Source organism: Lissotriton helveticus, chromosome 9 (assembly GCF_964261635.1).
Source record: "Lissotriton helveticus chromosome 9, aLisHel1.1, whole genome shotgun sequence".
Classification (NCBI taxonomy): domain Eukaryota; kingdom Metazoa; phylum Chordata; class Amphibia; order Caudata; family Salamandridae; genus Lissotriton; species Lissotriton helveticus.
The window spans coordinates 350379500-350406817 of record NC_136070.1 but is presented as its reverse complement, the minus strand read 5'-3'; the positions used below and the strand labels follow the sequence as shown (position 1 = coordinate 350406817).

Below are 27318 nucleotides of genomic sequence, written 5' to 3'. Positions count from 1 at the left end.
TGCGGCGACTGGATGGGTGGGCTGGACGGACGATAGGGATGCCCCTCCGGGCAGTGTCCCGACGTCATATTGACTCTGGAACCGGAGTCCATGCACGCAGCCGGCACAGATAACAAATCTGCCTGCGAAGACCCGACATGAGTGCCCTCCTCCTCTGTGGGACCCGAAGGCGCACCAGGGAGAGGGGGTGACCTGAAGAAAGACTGGAGAGCCTTTGAATAGGCCTCCATCTGGTTCCTTGTCACGGACACCTGTGAAGGGTGGGTATGGGGGATGACGACTCCTGGGTGTCTGTGCCTGGCAGTGGGCCCCTGCGTCACGTTTAAGGGAGGACGACCTCCGTGACTTGTGCTTACCTGTCTCCGAACGACGTCCGCGGGATCTATCCCGTGAGCGGGCCCAATCCAGAGAGGGAGATCTGTGGCATGAAGGCACACAACCGGACATCCAGCCGGCTAGCAGCTTCAAACGACGCTCCCTTAGGGATTTTGGTTTCATCTGCCGACAGAGGTCGCACTCTTCGGAGTCGTGGTGCATTCCCAGGCACCACATACATATTGCGTGCGGATCGAGACAGACATTTGCCGCGTACAGGTCTCGCACACCTTAAAGCCCGAAGGCATCGCACACTGTTTCTGTGATGCCAAAGGCGTCGAGAAGGCCCGAAAAACAGGCCAAGGAACGGCTGGTTTTCCTGGATCTGTGTTGGGACGCGGAAAAGAAGAAAACTGACGTTATCCCGAAACCCGAGCCATGTCTCGGGCGATACCAAAAAACCCGGGAAATGTATCGGGTCTAGAGATCATCAGTTCTACAAGTACCTACTTGCACACACTGGGGTGAACCACTCGAGAACTCCATGTACCAGAGTCCCTAGGGGCGAACCAGAGGAGGGGCTAGCGGTGTGCGCTCCATTGAGATTGCTTATACAAATTGGCTCCCTTGAGCTTTGAGCCGACGGGCTCCTGGACGACGCACCTGCGTGCCGGTTCTGGCATCGAGGCCTTTGACGGTTGTTTGGCGGCCTTCTCTTCCACCCCTAACTATTTTCTCTACTGATGAGGGAAGTTATCCCGAAACCCGAGCCATGTCTCGGGCGATATCCAAAAACCCGGGACATGTATCGGGTCTAGAGATCATCAGTTCTACAAGTACCTACTTGCACCCACTGGGGTGAACCACTCGAGAACTCCATGTACCAGAGTCCCTAGGGGTGAACCGGAGGAGGGGCTAGCGGTGTGCGCTCCATTGCGATTGCTTAAGCATGTCTTAAATAGTCAATTGAGTTTCTCAAAAACTTGCACTTCTCAACCTTCACCATTCGAATACACTCATCACATTTTTGCAAGACCTGCCTCCCCCTGGAATCATGCTCTGCTCAATATTTCCCAAATATCAATACATCATCTTGATGCCTTCCAAGCCTTTTAGAATTTTCTCTAAAGCTCTCTGAAAAACAGAGGCTACAGAAACTAGGCCAAAGGGCAGTCTGGCATACCTGAATGTCCCAAAAGGGGTGATGAATGGCGTAAGGTCTCTTGACACTTCATCCAATTCAATTTGGTGATAAGCCAATGTTAAGTCGATGGTCGAAAGACCTTGGCCTCTTCTAGCAGTAAAAGCAGGTCTGCAAAACTGGGCAGGGGATATTTATCAACTACCAGACTTTTGTTGAACTCCCTGAGTCTACACATAAGCGCAAACTTCCATTTACCTTCTTGGCCACTACAATGGGTGCCAGCCATGCCATACCTTCAACCTCTTTAATGATTCCCCGGATTTGAGTCTTTCAAACTCCTTTCTCACACCCTCTCTCACAGCTATAGGTACATTGTGAAGCTTACCACAGACAGGTTTTGCATGACTTGTCAACTGAATTTTTTAACCAAGCCCTTCATGCACCCCAATTTGCGTTCAAACACTTTCGGAAATTTTGACTTCAGTTCTTGAAGCAATGTATCACATTTACTTTCATCAACTTTCTGTACTGCATGATTTTTCCTTAGTAAAATTGGAGGAGCACTATTAAAACCAAGAATTATCCCCAAGTCTCTTTGGTGAAACCAACTTAACATGCAGTCTCCTCTTTTTGAAACATACATCTTTGCACTTATATACCTCTGCTTGTATTCAAATGTGACATTAAATTAACCATGAAGATCAATTGGTTTACCACCATAAGCATACGGTCTTATATCTGAGCTGTGTAGTTCAACCTTTCCTTTGAGTTTCTCCTCATAAAAAGGTGTGATTTTAGCCCCAGAATCGAAAAGCAATTTGGATTTTTCACCATTCGCTCTTATCTCAACCGCAGGAGAACTGCGATTTATTCCACCCACTTGCAGTATAATTTGACCACCTTCGTAATCAGACACTGTAGCACTTCAACGGTCATGAATTTCACAAACCTTTTTCTAAGTCAAACCCTTCTTATTACATACGGCACAAAAATGTCCAATTTTATTGTAATAATTACAAACCGCTTTGATGGCAGGACACTTCTCATTAGCCAAAAACCCTGTCTTTCCACATATCCTGAAAAATCTCTTCTTTAAATCAAATCAGTCTTTATTCGATCATAAATAATCATAAAAGACACATATAACAATACAAAGCAGTTAAAAATCATGGTAGGTTTTATTTGTTTAAAAAAAATATTAAACATATCATGGTAGAATTCTGCTAAAATTCTAAACGTAACAATAAATTGTGAATCCTTTCCTCCTAAAACCAAATAAAAATTCATAGTAAAAAACATTATGTCTAATTATACAAGTCATGACAAGACGCTTCATTCTTATGAGCAGAATATATTAGAAAAGACTAAAACACAGTACACTCAACACAATCATGTTACGTAGAACCTTGCAAACTAATCCTTCTAAGTATATGTATGTTTATTTTTCTTTATTTTCCTCATGAGTTTGTTAACTGACACTTCCTCACCATTGCATTTTCCCTTTAAGGTTTCTACATATTTCAGAGGGTGCTCTATAGTTTCAGCTACTAACACCTCATCAAGAGGGTAGGAGAGGGCAATGACCAATTAGAGCAGCAACAATAGATGTCACCAAATACGCTGTTTAACAACCACATATTGCACGAACCCAGCAGAATCTAGAGATCAGCATACATTCACTTAAGCGCAACTCAAGGGGGGAGGAGGGGTTTGTTTTGTTAAAAGGAGTGTTAAACCATGCATATTGAAGTATAAGAATGTGTTACATGTCCAGACAATGACAAGATCAATGTGTGTAACCAATGCGACTATCTTGAAAAGTCAATAAAATTTGGTAGAAAAAATAAAAATCTAGTGTTGGTCCATCTTTCTTCCAACGTTCTTCTAGTACACTTTCAATACTACAACCTAACATGATTTGGTCACATATTCTTTCTTTTACTAGATCTGTAAAATTACAAGATGAGGCCAATTTCTTTAATGCTGTAACGTAATTCTTAACAGGCTACCCCCTCCTTTTGGTTAAGTTTTCCAAATGGATACCTTTCTAATATAGTACTTACTTTAGGGAGATAGTGTTTGTCCAGCAATCTATTACAAGTTTCGTACTCATTTAGATGTTCAGCATCCTCATCAAAAATGTCAAGTTGGTGGTCAAAAACGTTTTGACCTTCAGAGCCAAGACAGTGCAAAAACAGCGCTGTTTTCCTTTCAGACCCTAGACTAGTGCCAGATACTCTGGAATATCTCTCAAAAACTTCCTTCCATTTTTGCCATTTAACAGGTAAATCACCAGGATTAGTTAGAAAAAATGGTGCACTGTAATATTCTGCATTGTAATCTAATAATATGCTCTGAACACAAAAGATACTTGTTCTATATGCTTAACACAGACACTCAAATGTGTGACAGAATTACCTGCAAATTACTTTAAGTTAAAGTTCAATGTACAAATACTTTCAAGACTGTCGCATTCCAACCATTGCAGGAAAACAAGTTTTCCTTCCAGATCATTAGGTAAAATAAATAAATACACAACATCAGGCAGTTAGTGTACCAATTGTTGTATATCCCAACCAATAAGGAATCTCTGTGGAGCATGAAGAAACGGAAATATATTAATGTTCAAAGAGTTTGTGTGTGTCACTGTCGCACAAAGCCGAGAATAGCTTGAAAAAGTATGTGTGTCACTGCGGATGACACGCAAAGCTGAATGTAGTTTGAGTAAGTGTGCGTGTTACTGCTGATCACAAATCTGAAACTGCTCCTTTTACTAAGGGTCTGTGTTATTGCCAATGACACGCAAAGCTGAATGTAGTTTGAGGAAGAATAGTGTTATGGTTGATGACAGCGCAAAACTTAGCTTGCGAAAGTGTGCATGTCGCTGCCAAAATCCCGCTAGACACCACATGTATTCCCAATTCAAAATGGCCTCCACAAAGCACGTGCCGCATCAAAGGCGCTGCAGGGAACGCGTACCAGGATTCAGAGGCATTAATCAGCTGCAACGAGCACGCAGCTGCCACCTCACACACTGATTCATCTGCTGACGTGATAAGTGCACAGCTGCATACACTAAATAAAGAGATGAGCATGCAGCTGCATAAACAGTCCGTGGACACAGACTATTGTCCCTACGGAGCTGGTCACGGCTGTTCCTCCTGACACAAACACGTACCAAGTAGGGATAATTGCGCCGTACAGTAACAGCACACGACTAGTAGAAACCCACAGGCATGTAACGGCGCGTGGAAAATAACTTGTTTAAGAAAGAAAAAAAAAACTACTACTCTAAACTACTGATTGCCCAATTGGTGTACCACTTGTTCCAATCAACAGCAGAATTTAGTACAGCGGAACAGCAGCATCCGCTTCTCTCATGTCCCTCACGTCTGTATGCTTCCGTAGCTTCACAATCTAATTGTCCGCTAACAAATCAGTGAGAACGGGTGTGGAAAGAAATGTATCTTCATAACGTTCTGCTGCCGCCACTAAGGTTGAGATAAAGTCAGACGTTTAACTTCATATGTTGAAGACTTCTGATGACTTAAATCAGACCCCCCACCCCAGATTATTGCGACAGATTTGCAGATTTTGCGGCACAAAAATGGAAATTCTGCGTCATTATTGCAGCACTTTATTTCACTCAATCATTCTTTTCAGCTTTAAATCAATGGAAACTGTTTTAGCAGAGTATTCCACTTTGAAATATGCATGTTTAAAGTGCCTGCAACGCTACAGAAGCACAGCTTCAATCCTAACCTTGTGAGAGAGGGCCCTATTTCTCCCTAGGAAGTTTTAGTGATCATGTATGCACCCCTTCCGGGGCACCACTGCCTCCTCCTGAGGCCCCATAGGGCGCAGGATCATAGTGTGTGGAGGGCCTGGGTGTTAGCAATGCGCCAATGCTTAGCCGCTTGGGCAGCTATTCGTTTGCCAGGTGTCTATTGATTTTGACTCCTTGTCCGCATTAGAGACAAGTGAGTCAAGGGGTAACTGTCCCTTTATAAAGACTGGATCAGAGGGAGCAGGCTTATACTTTTTATCTATTCTAGGAGTCAGAATGAGAGCACGAACAGTGTCTTTGAAGAAGTCATCAGCATGTCTCATCCTGCCTTTGAGCATAGGGAGAGTCTGACTAGATCTGTGTGTATTACTTAAAGTTTCGAACAAGAAATCTTCTTCTAGGGATTCTTTGTGTATTTGTACCCCATGATATTGTGAGCTCTAGCAAGCAACTCTAAATAACCTACACTGTCATCAGGAGGGGAAGGTTTTGCAGGGTAACGGTCTGGGTCATTATCTGTAGGTGGATCAATAGTGTAGTCTTTCCAGTGATCTACAGGTAATTAAATATCTCCATCATCATCATGCTGTGAGGGTGGAGAATTGTGTGGTGTGATCAGTAAATGTTCCAATATCGGAGAAGGTGGTGAAGGTGTAGTGGAACGTGGTGAATGAGGAGGAGAAGGGTTAGTACCAAAATTCTTCCTCTATAAAGAAATCTTCTATTGTATATCCTCCGACTCAGGTTTGGGTTTGTGAGGCAGTTTGGTAAGAAGATTTCCTGTTTCAGGGTTGATGTAAAGTTCCTTTAGTTTAGGATCCGATTTGGGGGTGGTAAGTCGAGAATCGGATCCTGCGGCTTCAAAGGAGCATCTTTCAGTTTCGGGGCTGAGGACTTCGGTGCCAGGACGGAATCACCTTTTGGTGCGGAAGATTTGGGCTCCGAAGCAGTTTTCGATTTCGGCGTAGAGGGTTTTGGCTCCAAGCAGCTTTGAGCCCAAAGGTTTCGGTGCCAGACTTTGGGCGACTCGATCCCGAGCAAGGCTTGAAAATGGGTTTCGGTGCCAGGGCGTCAAACATCCTCTCTGTGCCGACCTTGGCCCAGAGGCAGAGTTGGAACTGAAGCCCTTTGTTTCATTTGAGTTGGATTTCAGGGCAAAGGGTGTTCGGTACCCACAGGACCTTGACCCTGCGGTATGTCCTCATCCATCTCAGATTCAGGAATCGATGAGGGCTGTGCTTCCTGTTCCTCTTCGGTCCCTTGTGCTTCTAATTTTTCTTGCTCAGAGGGTCCCATAAATCAAAGGACTATTTTAAAGGTGGGCACTTGGCAGTGATAAAAAACTGAGAAGTGGATATTAGTGGAGATGATTAATGACTCCAATATCCAGTGTGGTCAACCTGTTTCAGCCAGGTCCCAGTGGCTTTCCTCAGAACCTTATGTGTGTGGTTTAAAATGGTAGTCTAAAAAGTGTGTACTGAGACCAACTATGTGGCGCACGCCTTAAGGTGCGGTATGTGGAAGAGGATGGTTTCCTCTAATGACTCAATTCTCGGAAACTTGCAGGAATAAGTTCCATGGGGGGCCCGACCTATCACACATTCATCAAGGTCTGAGACCCTCTGCCCGTACCTACTGCGGAAGCATCGGAACTCCGTTGGAGGTTTTTTCGACAAAAGTAACAGGAGATAATTGAAAAGATAGGCGGAAAATGGGCAGATACTTTTGATCCAAGAAAACTCTATGCGATCGTCTAGCTCGACGTCGTGAAATGCAAAGCCAGAACATCGAATGAACACCGGACATCTTCAGTTTTTTATTGTGCTTCAAAGCACAACAATTCTTCACATTTGCAATTCGTTGAGCAATAGAAGGGTTAACAGTCTGTTCCTCACATGAGAGGTTAAAACATAACCCCCTCTCTCAAATGAAAGGCAGTTCCAGTAGGGATGGAGGTTTACAAACATAATGCTTGCAGTGTTTAAAAATACATGCAGTGCTGGGGCACAAGGTCACACGTCTCGGGTTGGGCTAAGGGGAAGGGAGTCCTCGTTCTAAACATTACAAGGGGACTCCATACACCCGTGTTGACCGCCGTCTTGTGATAACTCCCTCCCCTCCTTGTCGCTCGCAGTGGCGTGAGTGTATGGTGACGTCTTGTTTTGTGGCCATCCTAGATCATAGCCCAGCTGGCCACGCCTGAAAATTCCCACAGAAACATATGAGTGTTAAAAATGCCCCCTTTGCCTCGCCATCAGGCTGAAGACATTCCAACAGGTTATTTGTATCTCTTCCTTCTGGTACATAATGTATTCTGCACAATACATTAAAATGCATCCGTGCAGGGGCATTTAAAAGCATTTGTTTCGGACTGCGACAGCTGCCCCCCGCCCCAACTTCTTCCATGAGCAAAGCCCTTATTGAAAAGAATTCTTGGTAAAAAAATAAGCATTTGCATTGCAATAGGTCTTGCATTAACGAGAGTTTAAGCTATTAGCAATGCAATACATCAAACATGCGCAAATGAGAGACCTATTGCATTGCAAATATTTGTTTTATTTTACTAGCTGCAATTTCACATTCATGAAGGGCTGTCCTACTTTAAAGGGAAACCGGAGTATGGGCTTTCACCAAAAAAAGTATGTTTGACAAACAGATGTTTTTTTCTGGTAAAAGCGCCTATGCAGCGCGTTTTCTTTAATGTCGGCCACATACATTTATTTAGATGCAGTTTGTGTAAAGAAAGGGACGCGGCCTCTATGAATGGGAAAGCACCGCATTGGTGCAGGTTAAAAAAAAAAAAAAAAAGGAAGCTCGGCCGCTAAATGCGGACCGCGCTGCTAAAATAAATAAATAAAAAACAGCCACTATAGTTAAAGCTGACCGCCATTAGTAAACATTAAAACAATAAAAGCGGGCGGCGTGCTGCGAGATAGTGTGTGGAATAGGGGAAGAGCATTAAATAAAATAGAGCTCACCAACTTATATAGCAGACCATGTAACAACAGCCGTAAAAGATCCATTCGTTATGTGAGATAACAAATGCAGACAAGACGGTACCAAGGCGGGACTAACAAGCCTAATAATGAATCGGAAGCCAGCGTTTATGAAGGACAATGACGCAAGCCAATTACAAATATGGGGTGGTGGGCGGGGCTTCTATTCCGTACTCCACTAATTAGATGGTAGAACAGTAGCTGATGATCAGTAGGAGGTTTATTCTTTACATAGAAGACCTCTTCCATCCAGCCTCTTCACCCTCTCAGGCCCAAATGTCCTCTCCCTCCGTACGTTCCTACTATGACCTAACCACATTCTATTCATGCCAATGGTCCTACTGCACGAGGTCATCAGCATATTACACGAAGTCTTCCTTTTCATTTTGGAAGAGCTCCTCCAGTAGCCGCTTCAAAATGAGTGTCAACATCTTTGGATTTGGCAACGAAAGACCTGTCAGTGGAGCTCAATGGAGCTGTGTTTCCAGCTTTTGTTGCTGAGCCCATGTTATCTCTGAGCAAATTATCTTTTTTTTGCTACAGCTAAGGTCATGTTATCAAGACAGGCTTGTTTGTTTGATGGATTTTGCAGCACAGTTCTCTAGATGGGGTTACCTAGAGTGTCACTGAATAACCAGTGTGTTCATGGGTTTATCCCCATGTATCCACTTTGTTAGGTTCAATGATTTGCGCCTGACGTGTTTGCTGGTAGCATCATCACAGTCTCCAGTGTCAGAGACTTACACCCGATAAAGGGAAAACTACTATAACAATTTTCTTCAGTGTTGGTAAGCCAAGACTGTCTGATTATCTGTGCCGCCAAGAAAGATGTATTTTTCTCTGGCTTTCATATTCACTGTGACCACAGATAACATCTTGTCAATTATCTTTAGTACATTCATATAGCATTCCTTCAATGTGCCTCCATTTACCAGCCAAATGTATAAGTATGGATGGGTTTAAATGTCGTATAAAAGGCTGCGTGGGTAAAGTTCTATGTACTCCACTGGTGCATCTGCCTCAATATTTTGCCAGATATCATCTGAACAAGGCTTGTTTATCTGTTCCTTCTCCACATGTGCAATCCTATCAAAGAAATGCTCGGATTACTGGCGCCGCCTAACAAATCTTAAGTGGTTGGGATCAATGGTGTGGTCTTTTTTTTTTAGTTTGTTTCTTATTAAGGTTTCTTTTTATCATCAGGCTTTAGAGGTTTGAATGCTGGCAGCTTCTTTAACATTCTGCTTTTCAATACTAAAGAAATCATTTTTTTTCCGACAGCTATTTTTCTTTTTCCCTAATTTTATTGGGACAGGGGTTTGGATGGGGGTATGACTTGTCTGTATTGGTTAAATTCTAAGTCTTGTTTGCATGAGTCAATGACTTCTCTGCATGTTCTAGGAGTAGCTTTCAACTTTAATCCAGATAAAGAGGTCTTACAGAGTTTCCCTCGCTCACCACCATTTTTAAAATTTAAGGGTTTTCTTTTCTTTAGTAAATCTGGCTTCTTAATGCAACAGTCTGAAAGATATATTCTTACCAGTTTTTTAAAACATATTTCAATTCATCGTTGGCTCCAACCAGAGGATACTCTGGATCTAACCTCTACCGCTTATCGAAGGCCTGCTTTGGAATGCACGAGGAACGCTTCCATCCCAAAAATATTATGAATCATCACAAATTTGTTTAATTATTTCAGAAGCATTGTATATAGAGAGCAATTATTTCTGGTTTTCTTTCCAAATACAGTCTGTGTCTGGGAAAGCATTTAAGAAAGAGATAGAATCAGACAATCACAACAACTCTGTGAAAAGTTGTGCACTTACCATACATTTCAGTTATATGACTACAAAAGTGGATTTCAAGTCTAGATTGTGAGAAAACTGGGTAAACAAAAATAGGTGTATGCATGTCTAACAACGACATATGCTTTTCACTATGGTACAAAAAGATTACCCTTATTATTTAAGATCACAACATTTATAATTAGACAAGGAACAATTCCAAATGTAGCTCTTTATTCTTAGGACCTCAATCCTTTAATCTCACCTCGGTCAGCTATTCGTTTCATCAGCTGATGCTCTCCCCATTTAATGAGATACTTAAGAATCTCTTGCTCACTTGCCTGTAAGAGAAAAAAGGACTTTAAAGTAAATGCACAAAATAAAATAGTTAAGTTTGATAAAAGTAGTTAATATGGGTATTAAATGAAATTACAATTACATCAGAATTAGCTACATATTTTCAAATATTGTTATGAATATTTGAGTAAGAATACCCGGTTAACCAAATCTGTTCCACCTCCAATAGGCGGCTTATAAGTTCTATTTTCCTTTAACACACACACACACACACACACTTAATACTCTCCATCCATGTCCGAGGCCCCAGTATTTTTTCCATAGAAAATATGCACATTTTACCATTTTTGGTGACTTTAATTACCACCTTGAGGTCACCAACAACCCTGATGTATCCAATTTCATAAACACCTCAAGTATTATTGGCCTTAACCAGCTAGTAACCACCCCCACACAAACTGAAGGGCATGAATTGGGTTTACTGTAACAACCCCAAACTAGTAGTAAAAGTACCTATTCACTAGACCAGACCGTATCATAAATTAATCCCCCTCAAAATTTCGATCAACCAAGACAGTCGCACAAAAAGCATACCATACTCATTTTAAGTTAGCCAAGAAAGCCTATTTTACTGCCCAGACTGAAAAGGCCGAATATCAAGAATCATAGATCCAACCCCCAGTTCTGTTGTTCTCACCAAATGTAGCAGATCAGCGGCTGCTCTGAAAACTATAAAGCAAATGGGAGCAGGCATACACCCGATGACCTCCAGTTTCAAAACTGCACAAAAAGCATATCGTACGCAGATCAAGGCAGCCATGAAAGCCGATTTTACTGCCCAGTAAGACCCTAAAATTATTTTTAATATCTCAAATGCCTTTCTACAACCAAAATCACTGGTTAGGGAGCCCCCCACCGCCTCCCAACGCACACAGTCCCCCTCCTCCCCCTACCTCTACCTTTTGAGGCTAGATCTCTTCCTTCTTTGAAGAGAAAATGCATGTCATTCAACAGGGCTTCCCAACCACCATTCCCCAATTGACTTTCATTAGATAACCCCTTAAAGAATGTAACAAACTCTTGCAGCCTTTCGGAATATTTCATTCTCCCCATCATGACAGGCTATTCTTCCATTCAATATGGCTGTGGATACTGCCAACCCTTAATCCAACAAAATTCTCAACACTTCATTATCAAATGCAGAAGTCCCTCAGACTGGAAACTGGCAGTCGTGAAAAGAAATCTTCTCCCACCAGTGTCCAACCTTCGGCCCACAAAATGCTTGCATTTACGTTAATGTAAGCATTTAACGAAAATGCTTGCAACTAATTTCCTTTCTGGAAAATTGTAATTAACTTCATCTCCAGCACTCTGGCTTTTGCCCAAACATTCCACAGAATCAGCTCTTCTGGTAGTTTAAGAGTCTATAAAAATTACCCGGGACGTGGTAAATAATTTGTGTTGATATCTCCTCCACGTTTAACACCATCTCACAATCCATGCTCCTTCAATGAATCAAGGACTGCGGCATTTCTCAAAGCCCAGTACTAGATCAAATATTTTCAAACCCGTAGGTGACGAGCAGTCACATTAAGACCTTTTTCATCAACAGAAATGTCAGTGGCACTGGGAATTCCGCAGGGCTCATCACTTAGCTCTCAGTTATTCAATATATATATGGCCCCCCTAATCTCCCCAACAGCTTCAATTGGCATTGCCACTACGTCATTCTGATGTTACGCAGCTGATCCTATTGCTTGACAAATGATCCCTTGGCTCGAAATTAAACTTCTACAACTGGCTCAATTATGTCACTTTGTGGGTGGATGCAATCGAGCCATCTAAAATGTAACAGATAAAACTAAGATTTGGCAAATCTAACCTGTTCTTTCCAACCCATATAGTGGTTGAATTCAGTGCCCCGCCCCCTGTCACAGTGGAAGTTGCAAGAAACTTGGGAGTCAAATGCAACACTCTCAATCAGCCCTGAAGCTAATGCAGTGGCAGGAATGTATTTCAACTTAATCAAATCATTGATCAAGTTATTTGACTTTCTCCAACTAGCAGCCAGAAAAACAGTTGACTTTGAGCTCATCACTTCTAGACTCTACTATTGTAATAGTCGTTATGCAGGATCTTTGAAACAAATACTTCACAGCATGTTGCATCGTCTGCAGTTTGTGGACAGATCTGTGCAGAAACTCCCTAAGGTGTTCTGCTTCCGCAGCTCCAAAAACATTTACATTAGCTACCAATGCACAAAAGGATCCTTTTGAAGATCCTTACACTGGCCTTTAGAGCATTTAAGGCCACCAGACCAAAATTCCTGACTGCCAGATTCACGCCCCATACAGCCCAAGGGACACAGATCCTACCAGGCCAACCTTCATAATGCCCCATCTCTTCTGACTTAAAATCCAAGTCGGCTAATCCTTCTCGATACTAGGAACCAAACCAACTCCCTAGCCCTCTGCGGTTCATAGGATCTAAAGTCTTATAGAAAAAGCACTTGGAGACCTGGCTTTTCTTTCCCCCCTGACACACACTGCTATTCCCTAATCTAATTTACCTCCCACCTAATTTCCCCCTCATCTGGGACCAATGGATTCATATTTCATCGCCAGGATGCTCCACTGCGAGTGGCAGTGCCCTCTGCAAGTTTTAAATTCATTAATTCATTATGTGATACGGCTTCACGACATATTGACAGATAGGTAAAAGAAAATGCATCTCCATCCCTGCCATTATGCAACTGCCAAGCCAGAGCTTAGACTCTAAACTGTACCGCGATCTCGCAGGTTGTATTTGTTAGGAAGACAGGAACCTGTATACCTGTTTAAAAATCGCAGCATTTATCAATACTTTTTGTTGTGCTATTTTAATCACAGATTGATTGTATTGCTTTTAAAAGTACTTGCTCACTTGCACATTAAAATTTACCCACCACACGCTATTTTTGCGTGATTAGAAACTCCTATGCAGCTACCATCGCGCCATTTTGGGTGTGGGAGAGGCAGGGTCACGACCATCGGCAGGCGCCATCTTGTGAGGCGCTCTAGTCACAGGGCCCAGTATACTTAAAGGGGGAAAAGCAAGTGTGCAGCGGGCACGCCAGCGGCAAGCCCGTCTGCACCCGTACGCGCCCTGGAGGCGCACGAATCACTGCCCGTCTGGAAACCGACCAAAGGCGGATAAAATATGGTAAAGAAAGACTTTTGGTGCTAGGTAAGGCGGAGGGCCCCCGTGAGGGCTGATGGGAAGATTCGAAGGGGAGGGCTGATTAATAGCCGGTCAATCACGAAGCATGCCACAGAGGTCTCAGATCTGATTGAGGATATGCGACTCAATGTACTATTCCTAACAGAAACATGGCTGAATGTAGAGTCTACCGCTGTACTGGGATTTGCCTGCCCTAGCGGCTATAAAATTCTACATAAGCCTAGGGCCACGGGCAGAGAGGGGGGGGGGGGAGTGGGAGTAATCTTTAGAGAAGAGCTCGATTTCAGACTCCTACAGACTAATGAAGTAAAGGGTATAGAAGTGATGGGGTTCTCACGGTACTCCTTAAGTGGGAACCTACTTACTGGACTATAGGCCCCCGGGAGGCTCTACAGATTATCAGAACCTCTTTGATGTTATTACCAATCTTACGCTGGCCCACTCTAGAATGATTATTCTTGGAGATTTTATTCTCTGGGAAGACGGGAAGGCTAATAACCATCTGCGAGATTTAAGACATACTTGTACTAATCTAGATCTCACCCAGATGGTGGAAAGCCCGACACATGAAGGGGGGCATGTCCTTGATCTGCTATTTCCTAATCAGGCCACAACGAGGGTACTAAATGTAATGCCTCAGAGTTGGTCAGACCACTATTTAGTCCTGTTTAGCATCAGGACGATGCATTCAAGGGACAGTGAAGGTCAGCAAAGTTCCTATAGGATAGGTAGGGAATGGGCGAAACTGGGTCAAACTAGAACCCCAGTTTTTATCCAGAGGCCACATACTTTGACCCCATGCTATCTGTAGAAGTGAACTATATAGTTTACACTAACCATATATCTGCCATCCTAGACCAGGTAATCCCCATGAAGAGGATAAAAAAATAAAAGGAAGGTTATGGCGCCTTGGTTCAATAAGGAGCCGAAACAGCTCCGCTTGCTTCGCAAGAAGGCGGAGAGAAAATGGAGGAAGGGGTATGGGGAGGAAGAGAAAATGTAACTAAGACGGAGACAGCTGCACTATAAGGAAAGCATCCTTAAGGTCAAGGCCGATTTCTATGCCAGCTCAATTGCTCACGCATCAAATGGGACAAAAGCCCTCTTTGAAATTACTAAGGCACTGTCTGCCCCTAAATGCATGGACAATAAAGTGGCAGCATCTCAAAAACTTTGCGATGAAATTGCCACACATTTCCAGGACAAGATCGCTAAGATCGTGGATAGTCTCACTGCCCACAACAAGGCTGAACAACTTAATCCTGTACAGTCGGGAGCTGAAGATCACGATCAACTACAACTGGTATCTCTGAATAACTTCCAAACCCTCCCTAAAGCTGCTTTTGATAGTCTGGTAGAAAGTGTCTCCCCAGGCTCACTGAATGATCCCTTCCCCTCTAGAATATGGAAGTCATCTGGCTGAGACACTCTTCCCTGGTTGAGGCCGATATGTAATCAGTCCCTGGAGAAAGGAGAGGTCCCAGAGGAATGGAAACTGGCGGTGGTGACACCACTGATTAAAAAGCCTTCCCTGGATCCATCAGTGCCGGCCAATTTCAGGCCTATTTCTCTCCTACCGTACCCAGTGAAGATCTTAGAGAAAACAGTTAGTAGGGAACTGTCGCGTTTGCTGGACAAAGATCAGTTTGGCTTCCGCCCTGGTCACGGGATGGAGACGGCCCTGGTCACAATGTTGGACAACCTGCGGATGCGTGCAGACAACGGGAATGCGACTGTGCTAGTGCTTCTCGATGTGTCGGCCGCATTCGACACGGTGAACCATCTCATCCTACTGGAAAGATTACAGAATCTAGGAGTGAGGGGGCGGGCACTGCAATGGCTACAATCTTACCTGGCAGGACGTCACCAGGTGGTAACACTAGCTCCTTTCACTGCCAGTAAATCATCAGTCATCTATTGGGTGCCGCAGGGCTCGGCGATCAGTCCCATCTTATTTAATATTTATCTGCAGCCCCTGCTCCCCATTATAAAGTCTGCCGGAGTCTGCTTAGTCAATTATGCGGACGATACACAACTGGCATTCTCTTTGGAAGGTGACAACGCAGTTTCCCTTGACCGGTTTCAGGAATGCATGCGGAGGACAGACAACTGGCTTAGTAGGAACTCCCTACAATTTAACGCTGGAAAGACAGAGGTGCTTTACTGTTCCTCGGGTAGGCTACCTAGACAATTCCCCTCTGAATTTAGGCTTACCCCAGAGGAGGAACCACTGACCCTAGCAAGTAAAGTACGTAATCTGGGGGTGCTGATTGACAATGATCTCCAGATAGAATCACAGGCTAATAAGACTGCCAATGTCTGTTTTGCTCTAATACATATGCTGCGTAAAATACTTCCCTTGCTACCTAAAGAGGCGCGATCATTGGTAGTAAGTAGTATAGTAGGTAGCAGGCTGGATTATAGCAACTCCCTGTATCAGGGGCCCCCATTATACATTCTGCAGGGGCTCCAAAGAATCCAGTCTGCAGCATCTAAACTTGCCCTTGGTTGGCAACGCTGCTCCTCGACAACATTGGCTCTGAGAGAGCTGCATTGGCTACCAGTGATGGAACGTATCCGCTTCAAATCCCTATGTTTGGCCTTTAAAGCGGTACATGAGCTAGGGGCCATTCTTATGCAGGAAAGGCTCTCTTGGTATCAACCCACTAGGCAGCTCCGCTCGGCCAGTGCCGCCCTACTTAAAGTGCCTAGGTTCAAATGGGCTAGGTTCGGAGGTAGAGCATTCAGTGTGGCCGGCGCTCGGTTGTGGAATGGACTTCCCCAGAGCCTTAGACAGATCAGCGCCTTGCTAGAGTTTCGCAGGAACCTGAAAACCTGGCTTTTTCCTAAAGCTTAGCTTGAGTCCTCTATCTTGGCTCTGGCAGGTGTGACCTATTCGATCATGGTTCAGTTTTTAGTCTGAAGCGCCAGGATACCCGTGGGGTGACAGTAATTGCTATATAAATTTTAAAATATATCAATCAATGAAGTATTCAATAATCTAACAAAGATACCCATGATGGAGAACTGGAAGTTAACGTTTACGGTCCTAACTTTGACAACCCGACTTTTTTTGGTTCACTGTCAGATTTACTCAGTAATTTGGAAATGGGTGAGTAGCTCTGGAAGGAGGGGGGGGTTAGGGGATTTCAACCTGGTGCTGGACCCTAAACTCGATAGATCAGGCGGTCCAGAAAGGCCTGCGACCGCTGCAGCCAAGATGTTAGACGCTATGATGGTCAGGTTTGAGCTTAGGGATGTTTGGCGCACAAAATACCCTCGCCAAGGAGGCTTTACACATTCAGCCCATCACTCTCTACACACTCGTATTGATTATTGGTTAGCTGCCACCACACTGTGATCGAGTACGCAAATGTCAGGTGCTTCCTCGTACCTTATCGGATCACTCGCCGATCCTACTGGTTATAGACACCCCCCAGAAAGGAATCCCTTCATTTACATGGAGATTTCCGCCATATTCCGTGTTAGATAGTGTTCAAAGAGGAATTGGCGGAGGCAATAGATACATTTTTTGATGTGAACGTGGGCTCAGTCGAAGACTACCAAGTTATCTGGGAAACATTTAAAGTCTACATCAGAGGAGTTACTATATCTAAACACTTGGGTGTCCTGCGTTCTCTTCGGAACAGATTGTCTGATTTAGAAGGGAAGATCAAGATACTAGAGAGACGACAATTGACTGATTCAGATGATTCTGTCAAGAAGGAGCTTGCATAACTGCTGGAATCATATCACGAGGCTGCAGATGACGAAGTTAAACATATGGGTAAATACGCCACTGCACGTATGTACGGTGAGTGCGAAAGACCGGGGTCTGTCCTGGCCCAATTGATAAAGAAAAGAAGGGACAAAGTAGTGGTGGCCGAGGTTAGATCAATTGAAGGTGAGGCTTTAACGGAAGTTGCCGAATTGGCAGACAGATTCCATCAATACTACTCAGAGCTATACTCTACTCGTAGTGCAGCTTCGGAGGATGATATTCTAGATTACTTATCGCATATACAACTCCCATGGCTCACAGACACAGGAAGTTTCTCATGAGACCTATTGAACGTGATGAAATCCTCTTAACCCTCTCAGGTATGAAAGCGGCGAGCTCTCCAGGGTCGGACGGACTGTCCGTTTCCTTTTACAAGGCCTTTCTGGATCAACTTCTGCCTCAACTGACCACCTTGTTCGATGACGTGTGTCACAGGTACAATGCCACCCTAAATGACAGAGGCGGTCATAGTTGCGCTACTTAAACCAGGTAAACCGCCGGAGGAATGTGCCTCCTACCGCCCATTGTCATTGATTAACATTGACACGAAAATTTTTGCTAAAATCTTAGCCAATCGTCTGGTCCCCTTAGCCCACTGTTAGTCGCTCCTGAGCAGGCGGGGTTCGTATCGGGCAGAAACCGGACATAATTTGCGCACGATTTTTGGTGTATTACAGCACACAAAGCCTGAGAGACCTGCAGTAGCAGTCTTCCTGGATATTGAGAAGGCTTTTCACTCTGTGGAGTGGCCATTCATGACACAGGTATTGTCCAGGATGGGAGTGGGCTTAACCTTCCTACAATTGCTTGGTACACTTTACAAAAACCTAAAGCCAGGATCAAAATAGGCAACATAGTCACTGAGCCCATAAGTATCACAAGAGATACGCACCAGGGGTGCCCCTTACCCCCGTTGCTATATGCTTTCGTTGTAGAGCCGATTGCATGCGTGCTCTGGGAGTATCAGCAGCATAGGGGTATCAGCTATCTTCACTATAAAATCCTACTTTCCGCATACGAAGACGACCCCCTACTATACATTACAAACCCCGAAATTAATTTGCTGCAGTCCTCTGCGAGGTAGTGCGGTTTGGCGCTCTGTCAGGTCTTCAAATCAATTGGCCTAAATCCATCATCTTCCCATTAACGCCAAATACTCTCGGTATAGATCTGGAATATCCATTACATTGGTCCACGGATGCGGTGAGGTATTTCAGCATACGAGTGCATACAGATCCAGATATACTGTTTAGAGAGAACTATGGTGTGACCTACAGTAAACTTGAAGATGATATGGAAAGATGGATAAAACTCCCATTGTCCCTCCTGGGTAGGATCTCAATTATGAAGATGGTTGTACTACCGAGGCTGCTGTTCTCGTTTGCCAACATCCCTTTGGTGCCCTAGAGTGTTCTTTCACCGCCTCACCACTTTGATAATTAAGTTGGCCTGGACAGGTAAACAGGCTCTGGTTAAGTGGCATATACTGGTCTTACCTTATCATATGGGGGGGGGGGGGGCACTGGACTTTGAGTTATACTATAGGGCGGCACAGAGTGCGCATGCATATTTATGGATGGATAGCTCCCCGGATATCCCCCACCTACGCATAAAGAAAGAGGTGGCCTCACCACTCACATTGCCCACATTATTGTTTAAAGAGGCGGATAGGAGGACGGGTATATTGGATTCAATTAATTCCACGGTCCATGCCTGGGCACTATCTGTTGCAACAGCAACCTTGTGCGATACTATATTCGCCACAGGCCCCAATAGATTGGTGCTTATGGTTGCAGCAATGTAATGAAAGGGGGGTTTTGCTTGCCCTTCATGCCCTGGGCATTAGAATGATGGGTGACTTGTTTGTGGAAGGTACGGCTAAAAAGTGGGAGCTTCTTTCCCTATCTGACTCAGAACCCATTTTGCTGAGTACGTTTCAATTCCACAGAGTGCACCGTGTGTTGAGGGAGAACTTGGGGGACCAATATCAGGAACCACCAGAATTGTTGGCCTTAACACATTATTGGTGCTAAATCCCCAAAAACGTATAGGGTCTAAGATATATAACACTTCCATGGCTTATAGAGCAAATTATTTCTCCAAACCTCGCTTGGCAGCGGGACCTCAATATGGACATAACAGATGATATTTGGGTCTATTGTTGCACTAGCACCAAACGTATTACACTTAATGGGAGGCACAGGCTTATTCACTTCAAATATCTTAACAGGGTATATTACACCCCCGAGAGGCTTCATAGATATGGGATAAGGGGGGATTCTAGATGCGACAGTTGCTCGGAGCAGATGGCAGACTTTCTGCACTTAGCGCGGACTTGTGAGGGTGTCTCGGCCTTTTGGGTGGCGGTATTTAAGTAACTTAGGCAAATAACCAAATTACCATTGGAGCCAGACCCTCAACTGGGCTACTCTAAACCGATCAAGAAAGGGGTTAGGGGAGGAGGAGCCAAGATGGCGATCGGGATGGCTGCATAACCGTTTGGCTCCGCGAGCCCTCCCGCCCCGCACGTATATCCTGATAAACCTGAGCAGTATTTGCTAATCTAAGTAGGTGACGGAAAGCATTCACTTACCATCTGCTTTTGAGGCTCCACCGTGCAGTAGACCCGAAGAAATGTCCCCGTCTGTTTGGCGGCCTTCGAGGTGCCGAGACCGGGATCTCGAGTGAGGAGAGTGTCCGGCCGTGATTGCAACACCAGCGGCCTCTGGTTGTGATGGGAAGCCGGTCGGAGAGAACCTGAGATCCGCGAGCCGGGAGAGATGATACCAACCCACTCCCAATAGTGGGTTGCCCTGCGGGAGGTGTGATATAGCTGGGCCGGAGAGAGTCCATGATGCCCAGTTCCGCTTCGGTGTGATACCCGGTCATGTTAACAGACCCCCCCGGGAGCCGGTGGGTGACTCCTGGGAGACAGCAGGGAGCTTGTTTAGCCTTTCAGTGACTCTCCTTTCTGTTGCCTGCCCCGACCATTCAGATCCCGCTGTGAATACTTCTGGTCCCGGGGGTCGGACCCGATCCTGAGGTGAGGCGGAGGGGAAGGAGAACGTGAAGGCGGAAATGGCGGATGATACTTTCTCGTGCACCCCTCATCCGGGCGGAAAAACCGGTGCACAAGAGAATCCCGGGGTTTGGCTATGCGAGAAAACGCCTCCGCCCAAACGTATACTGGCTACACTAACAACTCTGCAGACTGCCCTGATCCGGGAGGCCCGAGAATTGGGACAAAGGATGGCCGCCATTGTTGTCCCGCCACCTTGTAACGGCACAGATCGCTCTCACGGAGGCGCCGATGTGTCTGCCTCTGCTTCGTTGCCGTATTCCCCGGATGAGTCTACATTCTTGGAGACGTGGACTGATTTGATTCATGAGCTTACTGTGGATACACCTGTGGCGCATGTGATTGTCTCATCGGGGCCTTTCTCTGATTGGCGAGTGGAGGAACAGCGTCGATACACGGTTTGGGTGGCCCCGTCGGGGTTTCGGCACTTCCCGCATCGTGTGTTTCCCTTTCCATGTCTGGCGGGACTGTGTTTGGACTCGAGACTGTTGGCGATGTTGACATTGTCACAATCAGACTTCCGCCATGCATCATCGGCGAAATTTCGGTGGCAGGGATCCTATGGAGCGGCGACAATGCCTTATCCTCCCGGTACAATCGGACCATTTGTGCTACTTTGTATCCCGTTTGAGGGATGGCTCGACGTTGGTACTATTGACAGACGAGGCCAGGGGTGAATTTGCTTGGGACATGGAGGGACTCTTAGATGGTTGATGGTGATTTAAGGGGCGCTTAGCGGGGATGTAACTGATTGCGTTATAAGTGATTGCTGCTACTTGTACTTTTTCTACCGTTACTGTTTATACGAATTTTTGCACGCGGGGGTGGGAGGGGCCGGATGACCGGATCGAGGGCCCTTCTCCTGTATTTTTCTCTTCTTTTTCTCTTTTTCTTCACTGTATTTCGGGTCTCTTACTTAGGGCGACAGGCACGCTGCTGGGGGGGTAGGCCGTAGCCTTCTGCAGGGGTGCAGGGTGCAGGGTTGGGGGATGGGTTTGTTATTTTGTTCTCGCTTTGTTTCTATGGCCCTTTGCCCTTTTCCTCTTCCGATGTCGTCGTTTTCCATGTCTCCCATATTGTGTTTCGCCTTGAGGGGTGGGGTTAGTTCGCCATGATTGCTTTGTGTTTACTGCATCTATCCTGACTCATGTACCCCTTCCCCCCTCTCTTACACTCTATGTACATCACTGGCGTAAAACCTTTTGCTTTTAGTTAGCTGTCTTAGGGGTGTGTGTGATTATGCGACATTGATTTTTACTTTCTTTTTCGTTATTGAAAAATGAACTGTCTCTGATCCTTATTATCGCATGGTACTTTAATTATATGACATATCCTGGATACTACTCAGCCTTTGAACTCCGGACTGCTGTATGTTTTTCTATTACATTACTTTCTAACCGATTTGAATAGCGGCCGGCCGGATTGGTTGTAGGCCCATGTTTGTATCTCCGTAATACAATAATAAAGGTTCTTAAAAAAAAAAAAAAAGAAAGGGGTTAGGCGTCTGGTTGACTGCTGATGGCGAAGCGCAGGGTCGCCCTTAATTGGCTTCGTGGCTCAGTACCTACAATCACTCAATGGTCCCATGACATGACTTATTGTTGCACGTTGACCTAACTGTTCAGTGATCTTCTACCTCCTCGTAATAGGCCAAGAAATTTCTGGGAGTTATACACATCCTATACATCTGTGGCATCTGATACTGTGAATTCTACGCAGGGCTGCCCGCCGAATTGAGTTGCTGGTATGTCTATCTGAGATTGTGACAGATTTGCTCATGGTTTCTATCTGTATTACTGTCATTTGAATTGGGCTGGGAGGCAGTCATTACGTGATGTGGGGGGAGGGGAGATGAACCTGCTGAAGTCCGACTGGTAGTAGTATGGTGTGTCAATGAGCTAAGGATTATGTAAATTAGAAAATCTCAAAGTTACGTTTTTGCTATGTGTAATTTAAGACGGTACCACGTATTCACTTGTTTGTTCTATGAAAATTAATAAAATAAATTATTTATTTTTAAAATTACTTCGAGATTTCTGATGAGATTACTTTTAGAGTACTTTTGAGATTACTTTTTCTACTCAGTGTGGTATGCCTAGATATCACACTGGGACATTTCCTAGACAAAGGTAAGTAACCCACTTTAACATTAAAACACAGTTGCTTGGGTTTCCATACAAACACAACACAACCTTTTCAGAGGAAAAACAGTCAATGCAATCCTATGGGAGAAAATGTGGTTATCAGTTTACAGGTCAGCAATCGGTTTTGAGTCTCGTGTTTCTGGGGTTAGAAGAAGAGTTTCCCAGGGTTCAAGGATGCACTCAAAGAGCACCCTCAGTGGCACTAGGGGGGCCGGGTGCAGGGTGCTAAGGCCCAATGTCAGCCTATGGGGCTAGGGGTCCGTCAGTTGGTGGCTGCACTCTGGCAAGCCACTGGGTTATGGAAGCAACGCTCCTAGGGTTAAGCTCAGGGAAAAGGGGGGGTCAGAGTTAGCACACAAGGCACACCCACAGTGGCGGCCAGGTGCAGGGTGCTAAGTGGACGTCGGGCGCACTGTTGTTTACACTGGGAGATCTCTGGTCAGAACAAAGATTGCAGGCTCAGGCAGGGTGGCTTCCTGGATCGACTACCAGCTGGAAAGATAAGTTGGCATGAAAGGGGGTGCCTGGACACCGTCGGTTGGGCCATCCAAGGACGAGGGGCGTCGGGAGCAGGGGTATCTATAGGAGTCAGATTTCCTTACCAGCTCTGGTTGCGGTTGGTGGGATCCTCCAGGTAGAGGGTGCAGGTTTCGTCAGGAGGCTCGAGGCAGGTCAGGGATCACCAGATCCTAGGTCAGGTTCGCTGGGGTAACCTCCCCGTGGTGTTGGGTCACTCGAACTCTGGCCGTGGGCATTGGGTGAAGACTCACGGATTTGGCCGGAGCAAGAGCCTAGTTCTTGAGCAAGTCCTGTCCTCTTGGGAGACCTAGTCATTGCAGGGAAGGCAGGGCAGGTCCTTTGGATTCTGGTGGGCTGCTGGACACTGCTAGAGCAGGTCAAGATCAGGACAGGGCGGTAGGGCTGGGGCAAAGGAAGTTGGTGTCCTTCTCTTCTTCCTTCAGCATGGCTCTTCGGTCCTCCTTCTTGCTTGTCTGAGGAGGCAAGGTTCGGGGTCGCCCCTAAATCATATAATTAGGGGTGTTTCAGGTAGGCACAGGTTGGGACCAATGGGTCCCTTCCTTGGGGTGGGTACATACTCTATGATGCCAACCTCCAGTGGGAGGGGAGCATAAGCCTCTCTGGTTGGCTGGGCCCCCATCTTCAAGATGGTGAGGCCTGAGAGGTGCGCTTCGCCTCGCCTCCTTCACCCGAGGGGTAGAGTTGGTAACGGTGGGCACATCCCTCCTATCATGGTTTTCCCACTGATTCTACCTCCCAAAGTGGGGGTCAGAACCAGTGGGGCCAGTTGCTGGGAGCAACAAAAGGCAGGATATGCTAACAAAGGCGACACAGCCTTCGAAGCTTCCTCTTCGTGGACCCTGCCCATCCTGGGGGAGGAGGCTTGGCACCTCTGCCCAGGATGTGCTTTGTTTCAGGACCCCGAGAGCGAAAGGCTCTCGACCCAGGGGATCAGAAAAATGTCCGAGTGTGGCAGCTGGCGAGCCGCCACCCAGCCAGGACACTAGAGTTAGGTAATTTTTCAAGGGGCATCTCTAAGATGCCCTCTGAGTGCATTTTGTAATAAATCCAACGCTGGCATCAGTGTGGGTTAAATGAGCTGAGAAGCTTGATACCAAACATCTCAGTCTTAAGTAAAGCCATCATGGAGCTGTGAGTTCGGGGTGCCAAACTCCTAGGCCATTGTTTAAAATTGCTTCCCTGCACTTACAATACCTGTGAATGGCACAGGTACTCTAGGGGTCCAGGGCTCATGCCACTGAGCCCTCACCTATGGTATAGTGCACCTTGCCTTAGGGCTGTAAGGCCTACAAGAGGGGTGACTGACCTATGCCACAGGCAGTGTTTTGGTGGGCATGGCACACAGGGATGTGTCATGTCGACTTGTAGTTTTAGGGTCTCTCTCTGGCACACAAACTGCACTGGAAGTGTGCATGGGTCAGGGAAGGAGCTTTCGCGGGGGCAAAATATATGCTTCAGCCCACAGAGCCCTCTCGGTCTACAAGGCACCAAGGCCCCTAGCACCTTTTACATAGGCCAGAGGAGTGTCAATGTGGGAGGAAAGGTACAGTTTGGGGGAATCCAGGGCTCTCTTAGTCAAGAAGCATCAAACATCAGGCAAAAGATGGGGGAGAGGAGTGGGGCAACCATGCAAAAGGGGGCACTTTCCTATACAAATCAACTTCAATACATTTACCCTGTGATAAACAAGTTACTTACTTTGGTAACACCTTATCTGGTAGAGACTCTGCCTAGTTGCAGATTACTTACCTTAGAATCATCCCCTGGTGTCAGACTGGATCTGGAAATTACTAATAAGCAGAACGCCTGCATGCTGATAAGTGGCAGCATTCGGCTCCCCGTAGCTCCACCCCAGTGCACGGATGTCGGTTTCATTTCGCTACTTTACACGGCAGGAGCCCAGGGAAACAAACACTAGGGCACAGCAATGTCCCTAGAAATACATTCTCACAGAGGGGAGGAGGGGTGATTCAGTGAGGAATCAGCGGCTAGAGAGAGACTCTACGAGATAAGGCGTTACAGAAGATAAGTAACTTGTCATCTGATAGATTCTACTAGCTGCAGATACTTACCTTAAAATAGATACCCAAGCAATAACTCCTCAGAGGTGGGTCTGCAAAACTATTTCACCCTAAAAAAAAGTCCGGCAGGACCAAACGAGCTAAGTGCCTATCTCAACAGTCCCTACTGTCCAGCCAGTAATGCTTTGTGAACGTGTGCAGAGAAGCCCACATTGTTGCCCGGCAGATAACCAGGACTGGAACTCCACGTGATAATGCAGTGGTTGCAACCGCCGCACTGGTAGAATGAGCACACAAACCCTGAGGGGAGATGATTTCTGGCCAATGCGTAGTATATCTTAATGCAGTGCAACATCCGAAGATGGTCCGTTTCTGCACGGCCTTTCCCTTCGTCACTCCAACATACCCCGCCCCACCCAGAAGTCTTATGTGCGGTCAAGGTAGAACCACAACACTTTTTGGGTCAAGTCGGTGAAATTGCTCCTCTTCCTTAGAGGGATGTGGCGGAGCATAAAAAGGTAGGTAGGGCGATGGACTGGCCTACATGAAAAGGAGTGACAAGTTTCGGCTGAATAGAAGATCTAGTGCGAACAACCAGCTTGTCTGTGAAGATGTTCAGGTATTGAGTCTTAGATGACAAGGCCTGAAGTTCACTGACCCCCACCCCCCCCCCCCCCGGTCAGCTGTTATTGCCACTAGGAAGGCTTCTTGATAGTAAGGAGCCTGAGAGGACAGTTGTGCAATGGCTCAAAGGGAGCGCACATCAGAAATATAAGGACGAGATTGAGGCACCACTGAGGAATACTGAAGGGCAAAGGTGGAAACGTATTGCGAGCCTTTCAAAAACCTATTCACCACAGGGGATTTGAACAAGGATGGTTGATCTGGCAACTACAGAAAGACAAAGCCCTGCTGGGCAAGAGAATCTGGCAACTGCAGAAAGGCAGATTCCTGCTTGGCAAAAGGAAAGGATAAAGAGAAAGACCTAAGCAAGGGGAGCAGAAAGACGGTCAACCGGTTTCTCTGCACACCGTGCCAAGGCCGTCCTATATAGTATTAGTAGAGGGAGACCAGGCTTCCAAGATAAAATTGCAGACTTCTGGCGGAAGGTCAACAGCTGTCAACTGTCACCGCTCAATCAGGCATGAAGGCGAATCATTGACCGGTTCGGGTGGAGAACCCTCCCTTGCTCCTGTAACGGAAGATCCTTCCGAAGGGGCAGCCTGATCTGAGGACCGATGGCCAAGTTCAACAGTTAAGGATGCCAAACTAGGCGCAGTCGTTCCCGATCTTCTTGACAACTCTGGACAGAAGTGGCACTGGCAGAAAGGTAAGCAGGAGGCCTGAGCTCTACTTAACACGAAAAGAGTCTCCAAGCACATGCTACCTTGGAAACTACAGAGTGCATAATCGCTAACATTGCACGTTCTCAGCATTGGCAAACAGATATAACCAAGACCCCCTCCTTCGCTTAAAGAGATCTTTCACCACCTCCGGATGGAGACGCCACTAGTTATTGGCTAGGCATCTTCGGCTGAGTTTGTTCGCCCTGGAGTTCAGAGAGCCCACCGTGTGCTGGAACACCAGGGATATTCCCTGATGTTTGAGAAATCTCCAGAGACGCTGGGCCTCTTGACAAATGGTCCACGACCGGACACAGCCCTGTTTGTTGCAATACCACATGGCGGCGGTGGTGTTTGTGAGCAATGCACTAGCTTTCCCTTGATGGAGGGCAGAAAGGCTTTTACTGCCACCTGGATCGCCCGGGGCTCCAGTAGGCAGATGTGGAGTCCGGATTCCACTGGAGATCAGAGGCATCTGTAATCCACCTCTCCCAGATGGCTGCCCCATCCCAGGTGTGATACATGTCACCACTGTCGGATCAGGTTGGGGAAGGTAGAGGGGTCTGCTGCTGACCCAATTCCGATTCGTTAACTACCACTGTTGATCTTTTGAAGTTCCCTCCGAGATCTGGACCACGTCGAAGAGATTTCCTTGAATCTGCGCCCACCAGAACTTTAAGTTCCACTACAGAGCCCGAATATGCCAGTGGGCATGCGATGTGAACCCCAGGGAACACTTGGACCAGCCGTTCCTTCATGGAGGGTAGAAAGTCCTTCAATGTCAAGCAGATCACTCGGAGCTCCAACAGGCTGATGTGGAGTCTGGATTCTGCCATAGATCCGAGGCAAATGAACTCCACCTCTCCCA

At 46.1% G+C, this 27318-nt stretch overlaps 1 protein-coding gene across 1 annotated transcript in view; it reads right to left on the bottom strand.

Moving 5' to 3' along the window:
- BTBD7 (BTB domain containing 7) overlaps positions 1–27318 on the bottom strand; it is a 464036-nt gene that overhangs the window by 200146 nt on the left and 236572 nt on the right. Inside the window, exon 5 of the mRNA XM_078660088.1 lies at positions 10292–10367. Coding sequence (XP_078516214.1) covers positions 10292–10367 — 76 coding nt within the window. The remainder of the gene's footprint in view (positions 1–10291; positions 10368–27318) is intronic.